At 36.4% G+C, this 16,992-nt stretch overlaps 1 protein-coding gene across 5 annotated transcripts in view; it reads right to left on the bottom strand.

Moving 5' to 3' along the window:
* Nucleotides 1–16,992, bottom strand: part of LOC132707240 (triple functional domain protein) — a 322,048-nt gene that overhangs the window by 110,700 nt on the left and 194,356 nt on the right. For all 5 annotated transcript variants that reach the window (XM_060679012.1, XM_060679011.1, XM_060679013.1 and 2 more), the window contains 3 exons: nt 11,366–13,727; nt 10,648–10,889; nt 10,493–10,592 (listed from right to left, as the gene is read on the bottom strand). In XM_060679012.1, the coding sequence (XP_060534995.1) occupies nt 10,493–10,592; nt 10,648–10,889; nt 11,366–13,727 (2,704 nt within the window). The remainder of the gene's footprint in view (nt 1–10,492; nt 10,593–10,647; nt 10,890–11,365; nt 13,728–16,992) is intronic.

Raw genomic sequence — 16,992 nt, 5'->3', positions numbered from 1 at the left:
AAAAATCCGCGAGACACACTGCTATAAACCCCCATTATTGACAATTTTTAGCAATGTACAGCGTGTGGCCAGAATTCGCAAGAAAACTGTAAATTGGGTTTCTCTATTAATGAAAGTTTGCTATAACTAGAAGACTGTGATTCAGAAGTCAATTTGTTTTATGCCAAACTACAGCTGCTGTTACCTATTGTGCAGGGTGTTCGCGATATTTCGTACAATATTAAAAAACGTCGAACGAGAAGTAGAAGTGCGGACCCACATTTAAGCTCTTAAAATTTGATTTTTTTTTTACTATTTTGGTTTCCAAAAAATATATGTTTTCTCCAAGACTACTAACAGCAAACGCCGAAGATCCAGTACTATGTACTATAACTTTTATTACAGGCATTTTTTCAATTATATACAGAGTTTATCAATTATATGGCTAATTGGTTTAAACAGTGTTATAGGCCACATCGAGAGCTACATTTTTTGTATTTAGGGTTTTCGTCTATCACATACGCTGTTCGAGGTTTTTGAAAAAATCCAAATGAAAATCACGATTTCTCGCCCTCAATCTATACATTTGGCAGATATATGCAGCTTTGCCCCATGACGGAACCTATTGAAAATGGGGGAGGTGGGGGGTCGTATTCTAAAAAAATAAAAAATCGCCCGTGTAAGGGTCCACAAAAAACATCATTTTTCAAAAACTGTTTACGCAATCAAAAAAAAATTCTTGGACCAGAAGAAGCAGAACTTTTATTCGTGACAATTTTTCAAAAATAAACAGGATGCGCCGCAAACTTAAAAAAACTGTAAAATAGGTCCCCTTATTATTGAAAATTGGTTTTAACTGAAAGACTATGATTCAGATCTCACATTATTTTATATTGCGATATAGCCCATATAGATAGCAAAAACTGTTGTATTTAAGAGTTTCACCTATTGTACAGGGTGTTCCCGATATTCCGTGCTAAATGAGAAACGTACTAAGTGTCCTAAATTTGCAGATATCAACTTCAAATTTAGCAGAGAAGTAAAAGTCCGTGTCCACATTTAAACTGCAGAAATTGAGCTGAATCAAATTTTAACAAGTATTTTTTTTTAATATTTGAAATTTTTTTCTGATAATTTTAGCTTCCAGAAAAATATGTTTTCCTCCATAATCGTTCATTCGATTGGCAAAATACTTTAACCGGCAGACGCAGAAGGTGTAGTGCAATAACATTTTTTCGATTATATACACGGTTTTCAAATTATAGGAAAAAATCTAAAAGGCCTAGAAGATTGTTCTTTTGCAGAGTAAATTATCGCATCAAGAACTACAATTTTTGTTTTGGGGTTTCCTTCTATCGCGTACGCTGCTCGGGATATTTGAAGAAATCCATATTGAAATCGTTATTTCGGAGGCCGTCAAAACGCGGTGACGTCATTGATTATTACGACGCAATACATGGTTTCAGAAAAAAACTTATTTCCTCGAAAACCATTTACCATTTTCAAAAAATTCTTGAACCAGGACGCGTGGAAAATCGGGGGCTATAACCTCTACTTCGAACAATCATATACAGGGTGTGTCGTTTCTGGGCAAAAAATCTAAAATATCCTAAACATTTCCGTTTTTGTCGGTAAATTATTAGCGATAAATGAAAAACCGTTAAAGATGTGATAAATTTATTTGAACAGTATCGTAAACCGTGTAGTGAGAGAGTTTCAAGTTTCGTCAATTATACAGGGCGCGAGATATTTCAAAAAATACCATTCGACAACGCTATTATTTGTGCAAATTTTAATATTTAGCGATGTTTGCTGTAACTTTGAAGTTCGACGAGATGCGAAGGACATTTTATACAGGGGGCATGCACAATTAAATTACATCGATTTTGCGAAAGTTCCATAGTGGTCCGCAGTAGCACGATAGAAAAGCAGTGCGAAACCACGAAGCTCTTTCCTGTTATAATAAAAAGCAGCTTCGCGCTACGCGCTACGGACTTGCCCCGCCCTGTGACGATTTTTCGAAAGCAAACTTGTTACTTTCGAAAAATGGCTGGAATCAGCATCGAAAAAAAAAACGTTTTTAATTTTTTTATAGTCGAATACTTAAAAATGGCGGCGATTGGACATTTTCTTTTTTTTCGATTTTCTACTGTTTTTTGGACACAGCTATGTATGAAACACGATAACTGTCAGAAATTTTAAGCTATAGACTTCAAATTTAGCACACATATGAAACCTGGTTCCGAGACGGAACCTATTGAAATTGGGGGGGTTGGGGGGTGGAGGGTCGGAAGTATTTAAAAATTCTTTTACATGATGATATAGTTCATACAGACAGCTAAAACGTATTTAAGGTTTTCACCTATTGTACAGGGTGTTCACGATATTCCGCGCAATATTAAAAACGTAATAGGTGCCCCAAATTTTCAGTTGCAAGAAGTCCACACTTATATTTAAACTGATGAAACAGGGCGCTATCGAATATAGCGAAGTATTTTTTAAAAATATTTGAATTTTTTTTTTTGGTTTAGAGAAAAAAAAATTATTTTCTCCAAAACTATTAGCCCTATCGGCAAAATTCTTTAACCAAGAGACGCGGAAGACCCGATAATATAACTTTTATTTCAGCCATTTTTTCGATTATATACAGGGCTTTACAATTATATTATACACAAAAATCTAATCTGAAAATTGTTCTTTGCCAGAGCAAATTATTTGCCGTAAATTAAATTTGTAAAAAATATGGCTAATTGGTTCAAACAGTTCTATAGGCTGTATAAGAGTATTGTTTTTTCAAAAAATGTTAAATGCAAATGGGTAAATGCATTTCCGTAAATAAAAAACGTCGAAAGATGGGATAATTTGGTTTAAACAGTACCGGAAACTGGGTCGATAGCTACAATTTTCTGATTTATTGTGCTTGCCTATTATACAGGGGGTGCGAGATGAATGAATAAAAATATTATTGTAAATCGCTATTACTGGTAAAAATTTATGATGAAATTTCTGCATTATATTCTGGTGATGTTAGTTTTACAGCAAACTTTTGTTATGTTGTTATTATTATTAAGATTTCTTATCGAAGTTAAGTCAAAGACATTTATTTTTTTATTTTTTTCAAACTGAAATAGCAAATTGTAATTTGGAATGAAAATTATTAAAAGTATTAAGATCGTTATTAACATGATTTGACAATCATCAACAAAACGTTTGAAAAAATTATATTAAAATTTAATTTTTGTAATTTTTTTCTAAATGTAATAATAAACATACACTTTTTTCAAAATATCACTCACTAAATAAATAAATAAATAAATATTTTTATATAAAATGCTTAATTTATTTAATATTAGCATATATTTTAGATTCTTGATAAAGATCCACATTGTGATCGAAATTTTAAATCAAATTTTAAAAATGTCCCTGTGTTTTTTAAAGAATTTTTTTAACATTTTAGGGAAATACGCCTACTTTTCCATTTCCTAAAATTCCATAAAAAATCTCTTATCTGAGGTACCTGATCCGTGATGAAGACTATTCGTTTCAACCTTTAATTTTGCAATGCAAAAAATTGAAGGAAGCCCGACTGCATTTTTAAATAGAGAAATCTCAAGGGGAAAAATTCAAAAATGGTGACCCTGACGTGACCAAATAGCGTTATAAAAGGTGGGTTGAGCTAAAAATTGTGTAGGTATTCTTCAAAAAAAGAAAAAATCGTATTTTTGAAATCGCGGAATAAAAATAAAAGAGAAAGAAAGAGATTCTATGTTGAAAAATTTCTCAACAAGCATTTCCAGCAATGGACGGCGTAACCCAGCCTCCGAAATATTTTATGATTTTAAGTGACCAAAAAATATTGGAAGATCTGAAAAACGAAATGGTTATTTTTTCTTCAAATTATTTCACATTATGTGTCACAAATTATTTTCCTAAGTAGGCTATAGCGCGAAAAAGCTTCAAATCTTGATATTTTAATTTTGTTTATATATTCATCGTAAAATGATCAATTTTTGATTCACTCAAAGACATGTATTGAGTGACCCCTGTAAAATTTTGGAATAGCCAGCTCACTTTCACAAAAAGATGAAAAAGCTCATGAAGCGGTGTTTTTTTTAAGTAATAGAAAGAGATAGGCATGATGAAATGTTAACAAAAGTTACTTAAAATTATGAGAAGAAGTTTGTATTGGAGGTTTTTTTCTTTTCGATGTTCAGTATTAGTATCATGTATATATAAAATAAAATACCTAAAAAAATGCCACGTTGCGTTATTTTTATACCAGACTGCGAAAATAACGCGTAATATTTTACAGGGGCGTACTGGAAATATCAAGGTTGAATCGTAAACTCCGGGAAAGTGGAACAACGCAATGTAAAACCGCACGCAACGCGAACCGGAACTAATGAACCGACGCCGGTCAAGCCGTGCGGAAAAATGATCGGCTTTAATGCGTTAATGCGTCCGGAAAACGCCATTTTCTTTGAAACGGAATGGCGGCGCGCGGGCGACAAAAATCGATTTGAAAAAATATACGTACGCGTTTGGACGACTTTGCAAGAACGCTCTAATTTTAAATGCTCATTAGAATCATATACAAGTCTCTTTCACAAGGGTTGTTCAAAAAGTAGTTAGAAAGTGAAAAACGAGGCCGCTTGTAGTAAGAAGTAAAATGTTGATGCAAAAATGTATTATTGGGTTTATTGATAGTTTTTGGTGTGTTTTACATACACGAGCATCATTTGCAGCCATGTGTAAATACATACATAGGTCAATGGCTATAGATTCATTGTTTTTTTTTTCATTTGATTGAGCGATTTATTTTATTTCGGAAATCGAGTTCGGAAACTTGCAGGAAAGACTCAACGTGGTCATGTAACAAAAAATCGAAATCGTAATATTTTCCGAGATATAACTTATCAAAAAAAATTTTTTTTAATTTTATTTTTAACCGAGTTTATGTACATTTGAGTTTATTATGTAATGCATTTTAGTCAATTATCGCACTAGTGTCTAATGATATGTGTAGTGATGTAATGTTGTTATGTAAAACTTCTTGTTTTTGATAGAAGTGACGGTTTATATTACGTGCACTATGGAAACCATATCTTACGATTTTATATAAAAATTAATAATAAAACTGAAATATGCAGTAAGGCCTACCACGATACTGGTGTGGTTACAATATTTCCCACTCGGCACTGCAATGAAGCCCATACCGCACTAGTTGTTTATAGTTAGAGACGTATTAATACAATTGGCTATGTCTCAAAAAAAATCTAACGGTCACACCAGTAAACCAAACGCGGTTAAACTAACAGCTGTCAAAATGTGACATTATTCAGAAATTGTGTTAAAACGAGGAATATAGGCGTGTATGACATGCCTAAATCGTCTTTTGTGATCTCGCAACCCGTCTTAAATTTCAATTTTCTTATAGCTGTCACATTGAATTTTTCGATTTTTGGAAAGAGTGTACAATTTCGGTGATATCTCACACGTGCACAATAGTATATTATGCAACAAGTGCGGCAAACGGCATTTGACCCACGAGTTTATTTGACACGAGCGGAGCGAGTGTTTTATAAACCAGTGAGTTAAAAAGTTTACCGAACGTGTTGCATACTATACTTTTTCTACGACCGTTAGTTTTTGAGTATCTTTTCGTAGAACAACTCGAATACATTCACTGACTTGACAAACGTCAAAATTCAAAGCGTGGGAAATATCTCCGAAAACATCCGATTGGCTCGTGGCTCGGATTCGTGGGAGTAGAAAAAACAGTTTAACATTAACATTAATAAGTAACACATAAAAAACGAATAAACGCATTGCAACTTCAGATGTGTGCAAATCACCAACTGTGTGTGTGTTTTTTTTTTAAGAATTCTTGTTACATAATTACACAGATTTGCAAAATGACGTCTATTTGCATATTCATAGTAACTCTACACGAAGAAATCCAAGGGTCAAAGGTCAAGGGATCTAGAAGCCAAGATATAGGATCATTTAATGAAATAACTGCTCACTTAAGACGTTCCTGACTCGAATAGCGTTACATTTATGATTTTAATAATAGAACACGAACTATTTATTAAAATACAATTTTGATACTTTGAATTATTTAACAAATGCAAAGACGGAAAGAAGGTGGCAAATAAATCATGACCTAGTAAATAAGTAAGACCCAAAAAATATTTTGTGTCCTTTTTGAACTGGAACGTTTACACTCGTTCCAAAAATCGAAAAATTCAATATGGCGACCATAAGAAAAATGAAAGTTTGGGCGAGTTGCGAGATAACAAAAGACGATAACGAAAAGACTGGTTTTAAAAAAGGATTCAAGCCAGTTATGAAATGCATTAAGTTTCCTCTAAAACTTTGGCCATTTAAGCTTTGCTGTAGATATAATATAATTTTTTTTTTCGACGAAATCGTATGGACTTAGGGCTAATTATTTGTAGTAGAATCAATAGTTTTAATCCAAATTTTTTTCAAGAGGGATTAAATATCACCTTTTCGCGGTTCTTTGCATTTTTATTACTGAAAGCCATACAGGGACGAAAAGTATGAATAGAACAAAACGTTTGACGTGTAACAATTTATTTTACTGATTGAAAAATCCATGGTCTAGAAACGATTTTAAAAATAGAAGGTTTAAAAAGATTTCAAAAATTAGTTTCTCTGTTGTTTTTGTGTTTTTCCACAATTTTCGAACTACGTGCTCGACAATGTCGATAGATCTTCATACACAGACGGTCATTATGGCCCTTTCAACAACACGCCGGTTTAATAGGTAAAAGATTAAAACCCATCAGTCGACGCGGTAACGTCGCCCTCAATTAAGACGATGGCCCGTTTCCGCCCGGCACCGGAGGCATGCAACACGCATTCCGGCGCTCGAGTGGCGAATCCGGGCTGTTCCTAGAAAACGACACGCGACGCCTATCAATTCACCCGAAGTCGACGTCGACGTCGTCTTTATCGGCCCTCGCTTCGACGCTTTCCCGGTACCCCCGGTCGTGAACCGGTGACATTTTCCCCAGCCCAGGCGCAAAAACAAAAAGAAGTCGGCGTGTGATAAATTAGGGGGGCGGAGGAGTGGGGGCGGTGCCACCCTTCCCGGAATCCGACCTCTAATTGAGTCAATGCAGGGGTTGTTAATTCGGAGATGACGCGACCTCACACCGTTGGAATGGCGTCTTGATAACGTAGCAGCATCGCTTCTTTTTTTCCTGGCTGAAATGGGATTATTCACAATTTTCCATACAGTTGATGTTGGAATTTTCGTCAATGTGGCCGTTTCTTCTAAAGATGCTTGCTTGCTGGCACCACGTTCAATGAGAGTCAAATAAACATTGTTTATAAGTTCCTTAGTCTCAATAGAATAGTGTTTTCTACATTTGGGCGGGAGCATCTCCTGAGATACACTAGATTCGCGCATATTTTGCATAATTCGCACACGATTCAACACACGCTGTATTACACACGAAATAAGAATGATTACTGATAAACTTAAACTAAGTAGTATTCCAAACCAAAGAATATTAAACACAGGTAGGTTCAAAAGCAATTGGTCACTTTCTTATATCTATGAACAGACCATAGCTGGGCATACCCGACCCGGAATTATAAGATAGTAATAAGAAATATTTAAAGTGACCTATTTGTATTTCTTGGACCGTAATTTTTTTCTGAGAAGGTCCATTCAATAGGCGCATGCGCGAGATTTAAAATTTCGTTTTTAATCAATGGCAGTTCTAATGGCAAATTCTGACGTAGGACCCATAAGACCTTGCGGCTTTCAACAAACAACATGGCCACTGAGAGATCGTCGATGTTTGGTAGCGGCATTTTTACGGCAGTATTTTCACAAAATATATAGAAATCCTATTAAATTGTTAGGGGAAAAAAAAGTTAAGGGGTCAGGATAATTTTGTAATTAATTGATTTTTAAGCCCCGATTTTTTTTTGCTTGTAAATCGGCGCAAAGCGTTAGTTTGCATAAACTCATAGGCTTAACCTCTAAGTGAAAATATATTCAAGAAGCACTATAGAGAGTAATTGACAAAAAGTATTTTTTATGCTTGTTCTAGTAGAAAATCAACTTGTAGCTTAATTGCTTTCTTAAATTTCCTGTATACTAAAACATACTACCCAAACATCCTTCGTAGCGATTTAAGTAGGTACCTAAAAATGTAGGGAATTCTGCTTAGTATATTCACATATAAATATTTGTGTAAGGCTATTTTCCAGTTTGAATATTCTACTAAGTCCTCATATTTGCCACATTTGCTGTAATTTCATGAAAGCAAAAACTAATGAAAGAACAAATTATACAAGTTTGTGAGTACGGTACGGAGATATTGACCTCAAAAATGAAAACAATAATCAATTTTCCAGAAAAATGACGGCAATGTAGCAACTCAGATAGTTGGGGGGTGACGCATGCGCAAAAGATCCATACCTTCTCGACGAAAACATTATAGCCCCTTACGGCGCATCAATTTTTACTGCAGTAGAGTCAGCACATTATCTCGGACCCACCCAACCACCAGGCACAATCACAATTGGTTATTTTTACAAAAACTTACAATCATCTGAATTAAATATCCTCGGATCTGCATAGAATCTGTGTTAATGGAAAGATAAATATTATTTATATCTGTTAGGAGCAAGAAAAAGCAGTAAGATTTAAGTTTTAGTTCATTGTTTAAATCGTTAAAATATTCCAAAATTAAAAACAAAATAACATCCGTTAGGTGTATTCCTTTTCGATGCACAATTACATTCACATGTCTGAATTTTATGTGTTACATTTACATAAATAATCATCATTTATAATAAATATCTCGTTATAAATAAATAATTTGAATTACAAATTATTATTACCAATTTTAAAATCCATTACAAAAGAAGAGGGCAATATAATTTAATTACGATAATTCGACCAGATCCAAAAAAATATTTTATATTATTTATCCGAGATGGGCGTATTTGTCCAAATGTTCATTTGTACAAATCGTATCGGTGCGTTCGGGGCTCGCTCGGGGCTGCGCGAGAGGGAGGCCGGCAAAGCGTTTCCGTGGAGAAAGAATTTTCCTCGATAGAGAATAATTACGATTTGTTTACATTAAAATGTTTTTAAGATACGTCTGATAATATTTACGGTGACTCAGCTTAAAAGATTCAGTTGCATTTTAATTAATCAAAGAGCCAAACCTATCATAAATGTGTTTGTTTAAAAGCGGTCAATTATTTTAAATAAATCATTGCGATCATAGTAAAATTGTATTTAGGTACCTTTTACTCGGTAAATTGCATATGGCGATTATCACGAATCATGAAAGGTTAATAAAAACGTGTGCCCAATTGTTCTTACAGCTAAAATTATCGATGATTTTTAAATTTATTCAATAAACATGTGATTTATCAATATCTTTATCCAATACTTCAACTGCGACTATTTTGAGGATATGGTTGTCAATTGAAAAACTTTGGATTAGGAAAAAAATTAACCAGCTACGAAGAATCAAAAAATAAAAGTTATCTATGTAGTTATCAGGATAAAAAGTATTAAAAAATTGATATTGCATTAAAATTTTAGAAAAGAACAGCGCCCATAACTTAAACATACCTATTTTAAAAGGTTAAATTGTAAAATAAAAATCCCTTAGGTTTAGCTTAAAGAATAGCTTAAATTGTAATATCATGTCTAGTAACTTCTACTTTATTTCGTAAACTGAAAATTTTATTTTGTTTGTAAGTACACTGTATAGTGGAAACCACCTATATGGATAATTAACCAAAGTAAAATATTTTAACCGCATTTTATAAATTAATTTGCTATCTGAGCCGTGTTTACATTTCAATTTTAACCTCGCTCTTTATTTGGATAAATGTTTCGGCCGCTTTCCGGTGTTCGCCGCCGGTGCCTCGGGTGATTTGGACAAATGCACATTATAGCATTTGTGGTTTTCCCATTTATACATTACCGGCGAGCATTACCGAAGCGTACCAAGTAAACACTCAGTAACGTTAATGGACAACAACTGACATTTGACATTTTTAAATTATTCATTGCTAAATGGGTCCATACAAATGTCAGGCATAAATATAGAACGGAATTTTGTTTTATCCAATTTGTCCAATTCCGTTCGATGACCGACCGAACAAATTAACGAACTGACCAAATTTTTGCATAAAATCCGGAAAAAGCAAATCAACGGCGAAGTTAAAGATTAGCCCTTGCAACGCCCTCCATAGATGGACGAAGTAACTGTGATCACATCAAAATCGTTAGTAGAGTTCAGTTATTCACGCATAGATGGCGCGCACAATATTATACCTTTCTAATTGTGACGCAGGTTTATAAGTTGCGGCGAAAGCAGTAAGAGGTCGCGCAATGGCAGCGGAATTAACGGCTTAGTTCTTCGCGAGAAGTCATTTATAATTTTTCCATTTTCAGAAAATCAATTGTTCTACGATAATAGTTTTTCCAATAAAGTCCACTTACCTTATCAGAGTCTGTCGTATTGCCCGAACCGAAAGAAGTCAGCGAGTTCCTATCCAAATTTTCGACGCTCTCATCTAAGGAGTTGCACTCCTCCATATCCCTAAAATAGATGGATTTTTCAGCATTCAATACGAAACAATCGATCTGATGATTACCTGCTCGATCTCTGACTGTGTGGTTTTAATTTTGCAGGACTCTTGGGCAAGGTCAGTGGCAAAGCACCGCTGAAGTATGTCTCCTGAATGACCTCACGCAATTTTTTAACCCATAACTGCTTGGTCTCCAAAGAAGACGCCCTGAGGACGATCCGGTAGTCCGAAATCGGCGCTCTACCGGTCCAAACGGCAAACTTACACTCGTCGCCTTCCATGTGCTCTGTGACACCCAGTTCTGAGGTCTGTGATTCCAAACAATAATTAATATAATTTGCGGAGAGGTCATGTCATCACTTCTTAGCACAAAAATATGTTTTTCTAGCTCTCACACCTCTATTGTCCTGTAATCGTTTGTGGGGAATGTAGAGATAGTTTGTGTACTTGGAACTCTAACAGAACAAAGTGAGTGGGTCCAAGAGCCATAAACAATTTTTCCGCTTGAGAAGCGATGACGCATTGTCTTCATTTCTAATGAAAATTAATTTCAAGAAAGTAAAAATAAATTCTTATCTTACATGTTATGTGTCAAGTTTTTTAGTGTCAGCCGATAAGGGTAAGTGTAATTGAATAAATAAATTTAGAAAGATATTAAGAATACAACTAATCTGTACACACAGATTTGTGCAGTCTTTTAGCAGAGCTTGTTTTAATTACCCTTAACTCGGAGAGCCCTACAAATGAGTGGTCCTTATCTGATCACCTAGAAAAATGCACTCACCATAAGCTTGTTCTTGTAGATGTATTTGACTTTTCCCGCGGAATCCTTGACTTCTTTAGTGAACAGCAAATACAATTCAAACAGGAAAATGTGCCGGTCCCGCCCTTTGCGGATCAACTGTTTCGGGTCCCACACTTGGAACGCGTCTTGCAAAACCACCTCCCCCAACTTATCCGAGGAAATATCACAGCCTTCCAACAGAGACAGATGCATCGCGTCGTTGGCCTTCTTCGGGACGTTTAACATAACCTCCAAGCCATCTTTTATTTCGCCCTGGCCTTCGTTGCAGCAGGATTGGAGGTCTTTTAATAGCAGCTGGTACTTGGTAATCCTCTGAACCGGCTTTATCAAGTACGCCGCGATAGGGTGCTCCACTTTGTGCCTCTTCTGCAGGTCTTCATAGTAAATGCCCCCGTGTTGAACGAGCAAGCTGTTGGACTCTGGCTTGTTCTTGCAGTAATGGACGTACATGTCGAACTTGATCGCCCACGTCACAAAGCAATGGCCTACGTCTTCGGGCATCGTTTCATACTTCTCCAGTTCCTTGAGGAATACCGAATTGTGGAACGTGTAGATTTCTTCCATGTTACCGAAGATAATGTCTTCCTTTCCTTGCAGGGCGGCGGGGACGCCGTTGTTGCTTCTGGTTTCGTTCAGAAAGCACTTGATGCACGTGTCCAGGTCTTTCACGTAAGTTCGTTCGGTCTGTAGCAGCTCCGCCATTATGAATTCCTTTCGTCTGGCAGACCGACGTTTCTCCTCGTTCAGTTCCTTTAAATCCTTCGCTGCGGCTTCCTTGACCTTCGCCTCCAAGCTAGGATCGGAATTCCTATCGATCGAGAGCTCCTTCTTCTCGCTCTCCTCTTCTTGAATGCCTAACGTTTCCTCCAACTGCTGCCTGTACTGCTCCATACGCGAACTAAAGTCCTTGTACCTATTATCAACAGCTGCCACCCATTGTTTGATGGCGCTGGCGTGAGCGTGACCTTTCTCCACCAAGCTATCCGCTAGTTGAATCAACAGTTTCACCCGTTCCCGCGTCTCCTTCGCCGTACCCTTAAACTCGTTGTGTTCCCTTAATAAACTCTCGGTCTCTTCGATATTGTTGCCCAAATTAGTGGCGTGGGTTGTCAAATAACACTCTCCCGTGTCGTGAATCCATTCGATCGCCTGCTTCGCCGATCGCTCGAAAAGCACGAACTGCTGGCACTGGTCGAGCCTCTTCTTGCGCTGAGTCCAATGCTCCAACACCTTGTTCTCTTGGTTCAACAGCTTCTCCAGGATTCCCTTCACGCGACCTTCGTGACTCCCGCCGGTGTTGGGGCAATTGTAAAACTGTAAACTCCTGGTGGTGTACTTGAGGAACGTCTCCGCCGTTCTTCTTGCCAACGTGCAAGCTTTCAGGAACGCTTCTTTCTGCTCCTGGTGCTTGTTAATCAGCTGCGAGATCGACGTGGCTTTGTCTACGTTCGACTGACCGGTGGAGCACCAATCCTCATCTCGTCGATACTCACGTTCCAAACTGTCGAGCACCGAGCACACTTGCTCGGCGGTCTTGTAGAAATTCAAACTGGCAGTGACCAATTTGTGACGCTCCTCGGCGCAGGTGACCAACTGCTGCCACCTTTTGGTGACTTCTTCTGATATATCCCTTATACTCTGAGGGTCGTAGTGGTTCGCGTTGATCAAAGCGTCCGCCCTGTATTTGACCTGAACGGCGGAGGTGTGAGTCTTCTCTATAGCTACTTGGAACTGTTCGTGCTCCTTTTTGAGCAACTCGGCGTCACCCAAACTATTCGGGATCGTGAAACTGGCTTTCAGCATAGACTCGCCGTTACGGATCCAACTGATAACTTGGTTGGCGTCGTTCTGGAACTGACCCAGTTGAATGCACTGCTCGAGCTTAACCCGCTTGACCTCGGCCAAATCTTCAAGGTCCACCTCGCGATCATGTAGGAACTCTAACAATACCTGGACTCTGGTTTGAGCGTTGTATTGAGCATCGGCCATGATGCAAAGTCCAGAATTCTCGAACACTTGGACGAGTTCTTGACCTTGCTGCAGCACTTGGTAGGTGGTGTTCTGCATCTGGCTCACGCTTTCGTTGTGCAACCGCAAAAACTGCTCGGCCTTCCCGATGTCCCGCGTCAACTCGCTGTGTTGCAGTTCTTCGGACCACATCTCCAACTGGGAGGACACCTCGAGAGCGTCCCTTTCGAACAGACGCAGTCGTAGGCAGAGGTCCAGACGCAACTTGCGCGCAGCCCATAACTCTTCGAGGTCGTTTCTTTGTTTCGCGAGCCGGTCCAAGGCAGACTCGACTGCCGATACTGAGCCAGTGGAATCCATGTCACCTATCGACCTAAAACAGAAAAAAATTGGCATTAATCACCCCGAATAGTCCACTTATAAACATTTAACAGTACATGCAGACAGACTTTATAAGTATCGTAAAAATGTTTTATTTTAGTAGCCATGCAAGTTGCGCCCTCTAACGGTCGTTGAAGGATATCGAAAGTATAACAGAGAGAGCCATTCTTGGTGGGATAAACGGTACAGTGGTTGAAATTGATATATCGATTAGTAAAGATAGGAACTTGCAAAAATTGCCGAAGCATTCTTAAAATCGTATCCACAGGGGGAGACTGGAAATATTACATTTGCCAGTATCCCTTGCATCTCACTTCTCTGACAACTTCTCAGGTAGCAGCAAGGTAGTAAGTTTTTTCCTAAATGTTTTTGAACGTTGATCAAAGTTGTGTTTTTCTATATTTTCCAGGAAATTAGTTTTTCGCTTTATATGCCTGTCAAAAATATATCACAGTCTGGTTCGGGTCTGCCTTGATAGAAAATGAATATTTATAAAACACATTTAAAATTTTGTGGTATTACGATAGTATTGGGGACGTAAAACCCTATTTTGCACCATTTACACTAATTTTTTACACCATTTTAAGTTAAAAATATAATTAAACACTTTTATTTCATTTATATACCACCTTTGTTCATTTATTGTTAAAATTAATTAAAAAATGTTTGCCTGACTCGATGTGGGATAAGTGGTTCGTTTTATTGAATGCAAGGGTGGGTGAATATTTTGAGAAACAATGAAGTCATATTTGTTGTTAGCTTATAGTTTTTTATTACAAATCCCGAAATATAAAAGGTAGCCCTCGTAGGTATTTTCTGAATAAATTTTGGTTACAGATGTTTGCAGACACTCTGACTACGAATAAGAAATCGTGGTATGCCCTAAAATTGAAATATATATATTTTATTATTTACTTTATGAACTTCATGTGTCTACCAATCAGAATATTACATATAGATATGCATATTATCCATATCTATATGCGTATATGCATATATAGGTTATTTGAAAAAAGGTGAAAAATTTTCCATTTTGGTACAACAATGGCATAAAACTTAAACAAAAGAGAAAAATTAAATTAATTTCAATTAATACATGTGACTTCTGACTTAGATTTTATCAGTTCCTCTTTACGAGCAAAAAAAAATTAATTTTCTGATAGTTTACTAATCAGGCACAATTCTTCCATCGGAGCTTGAGAAAATTAAAAGTCGAAGTGTTTCAACGCCTTGTAATTCAATATATCCTAATAAAAGTTTCGACGTGCGTTACAACACTCCTTACGTTGGCTTTGACACGCTAGCGAGCAGCATTTCGATTCGCTTCCCTTCAAATAAAAAAAATAATACAAAGGAGATTCATATTTAACGACGCGGCGACTCCGTCCGCGTTTGGACGCTTCTTTCTTCATGTCGACCGAAAACAATGGCGAATCAAAAAATAAAGCAAAACATCGGCGGCGACCAGTTCTGGTCTGCGGGTAGGTGGATACTACCTGGGTGAGTCACCGAAACGTTTTTGTCAGTCCGAAGCTTTCGTTCGATCTGACCCTTTCAGCCTGTTGTTTGCTTTTCTACCGGTAGCTTCACTACCCGCACTTCTAACCAGATACCAAGATATCAAGATACCAAGATTCAAGAGACAAGCATGTTTTTTATTTCAAAAATCAGAAAAATTATTGAAAACATGCGACCACATAAGCATAAGCCACATTGCTGTAATCGGTTTAATAATGACATGGATTCTTAAAAAAATGAGTAGCCCAAAGGACGCAACTCGCAACAACGCATAATTAACTTGGGTTACGCCAAGCCAAATTAAAAATCCTTCTATAAGTCGAATGGAATACCGAACGCAACACTGTGTTGTTATTAGTTATTACTATTATTATTATTATTATTAAATTAACTTGGGTTATACCATTACACCAATTAAAAAAAAAACATTTTTCCAGACTCTGGAAAACCATTAAGCTTGAACTCACTGTTAGGACAATATTTTCCAGGATATTTTAAAACTTTAAGACACATTTGAGAACAACGATGAACATGAAATCTTAACTTTAGCAAAAAAGGGCAGTTATAGAAAAACGAACTTTCAATTGCAGAAAAAAAATCAAGGGACTAGAACATCTTGTAAAAAAAAATGTCAGAAATGAACTATAATGAACATTAAAATTTAAAAGTCTGAGGTTTTGCCAGAAATCGAGGAGGAGGGCGTGCTTAGTGAGGAATTACACAAACTCTTGCAAAAAGATCTAAAAAAAAACAAAATCTTGCCATATTTCTTTATTTTTACCTCTAAAATTGGCGTAGTTCATTTTAATAAAATTTACAACCAAAATCATGTCCCTATGTCAAAATGGGAAATTTTCCGATCCCAGGTAAAGGATTTGTCTTACGTGTCTCGTAAGTTTAAGGTGCATTTTTTAAAAATATTATTTACTTGTCCATTTGGTGGACATTTTCTTATCAAAATTTGCAGCAATAAATAATTATAAATTAAAAATAAGGTTGACCTGCCTATCACCTACCAAAGAAGCAAAAACCAGATGATTAAGCGACAATTTTCGAAAAATTTGCTGCTAATTATGAACACACTTGTTTGTTAACCTTAGCGACCTACTAGACTTAGATTGTACATAAACATTGAAGGTTTATAGCAAAGCAATACATATTAGAAAAGTGTGAGCAGCAAATAGAGTTAACTAAACTATAGGCTGAAGTTAGGTAGTTAGATATAAAATATGATTCAATATTCATAAATGAACGTAAAATACAAAATTTAATCACATTTCATTAATTTAGGGCATACATATTATCAAAAATTGATTTGAATTGCTCATATACGAAAAATTTTATTTTATTGCCTATAGCCAAAGCCCAATTAATGGAATATAAAAAAAAATCTTTGTTCACTTAGAATATACGAACATATAAGCTTGAAATTGTTTAAACTAGATTATTACAAACACTGCGGTGAACTGCAAATATTCAATGATTCTCATATGTACGGTAAATGAATATACCTTTATCGCTTCCATCCATATTAAAATGAAAGGACCACTTTTATACGATATTTTTAAATTCCAAAGCAAAAATTATGATCTTAATAATATTCTCTTCGATTTGACGCGTCTCTGTCAGAACAGCAACTGCTAGATCAATTGTATTCAACGTCTACTAGATGTTTTGGAGTCCTGAAATTCTATTTTTGCGTGGAATACTTAGAAACCTAGTTTTCTGTTATTGCATTT

This window comes from Cylas formicarius, unplaced genomic scaffold, assembly GCF_029955315.1.
Source record: "Cylas formicarius isolate icCylForm1 unplaced genomic scaffold, icCylForm1.1 PGA_scaffold_9__14_contigs__length_23061073, whole genome shotgun sequence".
NCBI classification, from domain to species: Eukaryota; Metazoa; Arthropoda; class Insecta; order Coleoptera; family Brentidae; genus Cylas; species Cylas formicarius.
This window is presented reverse-complemented; position numbering and strand designations above follow the sequence as displayed.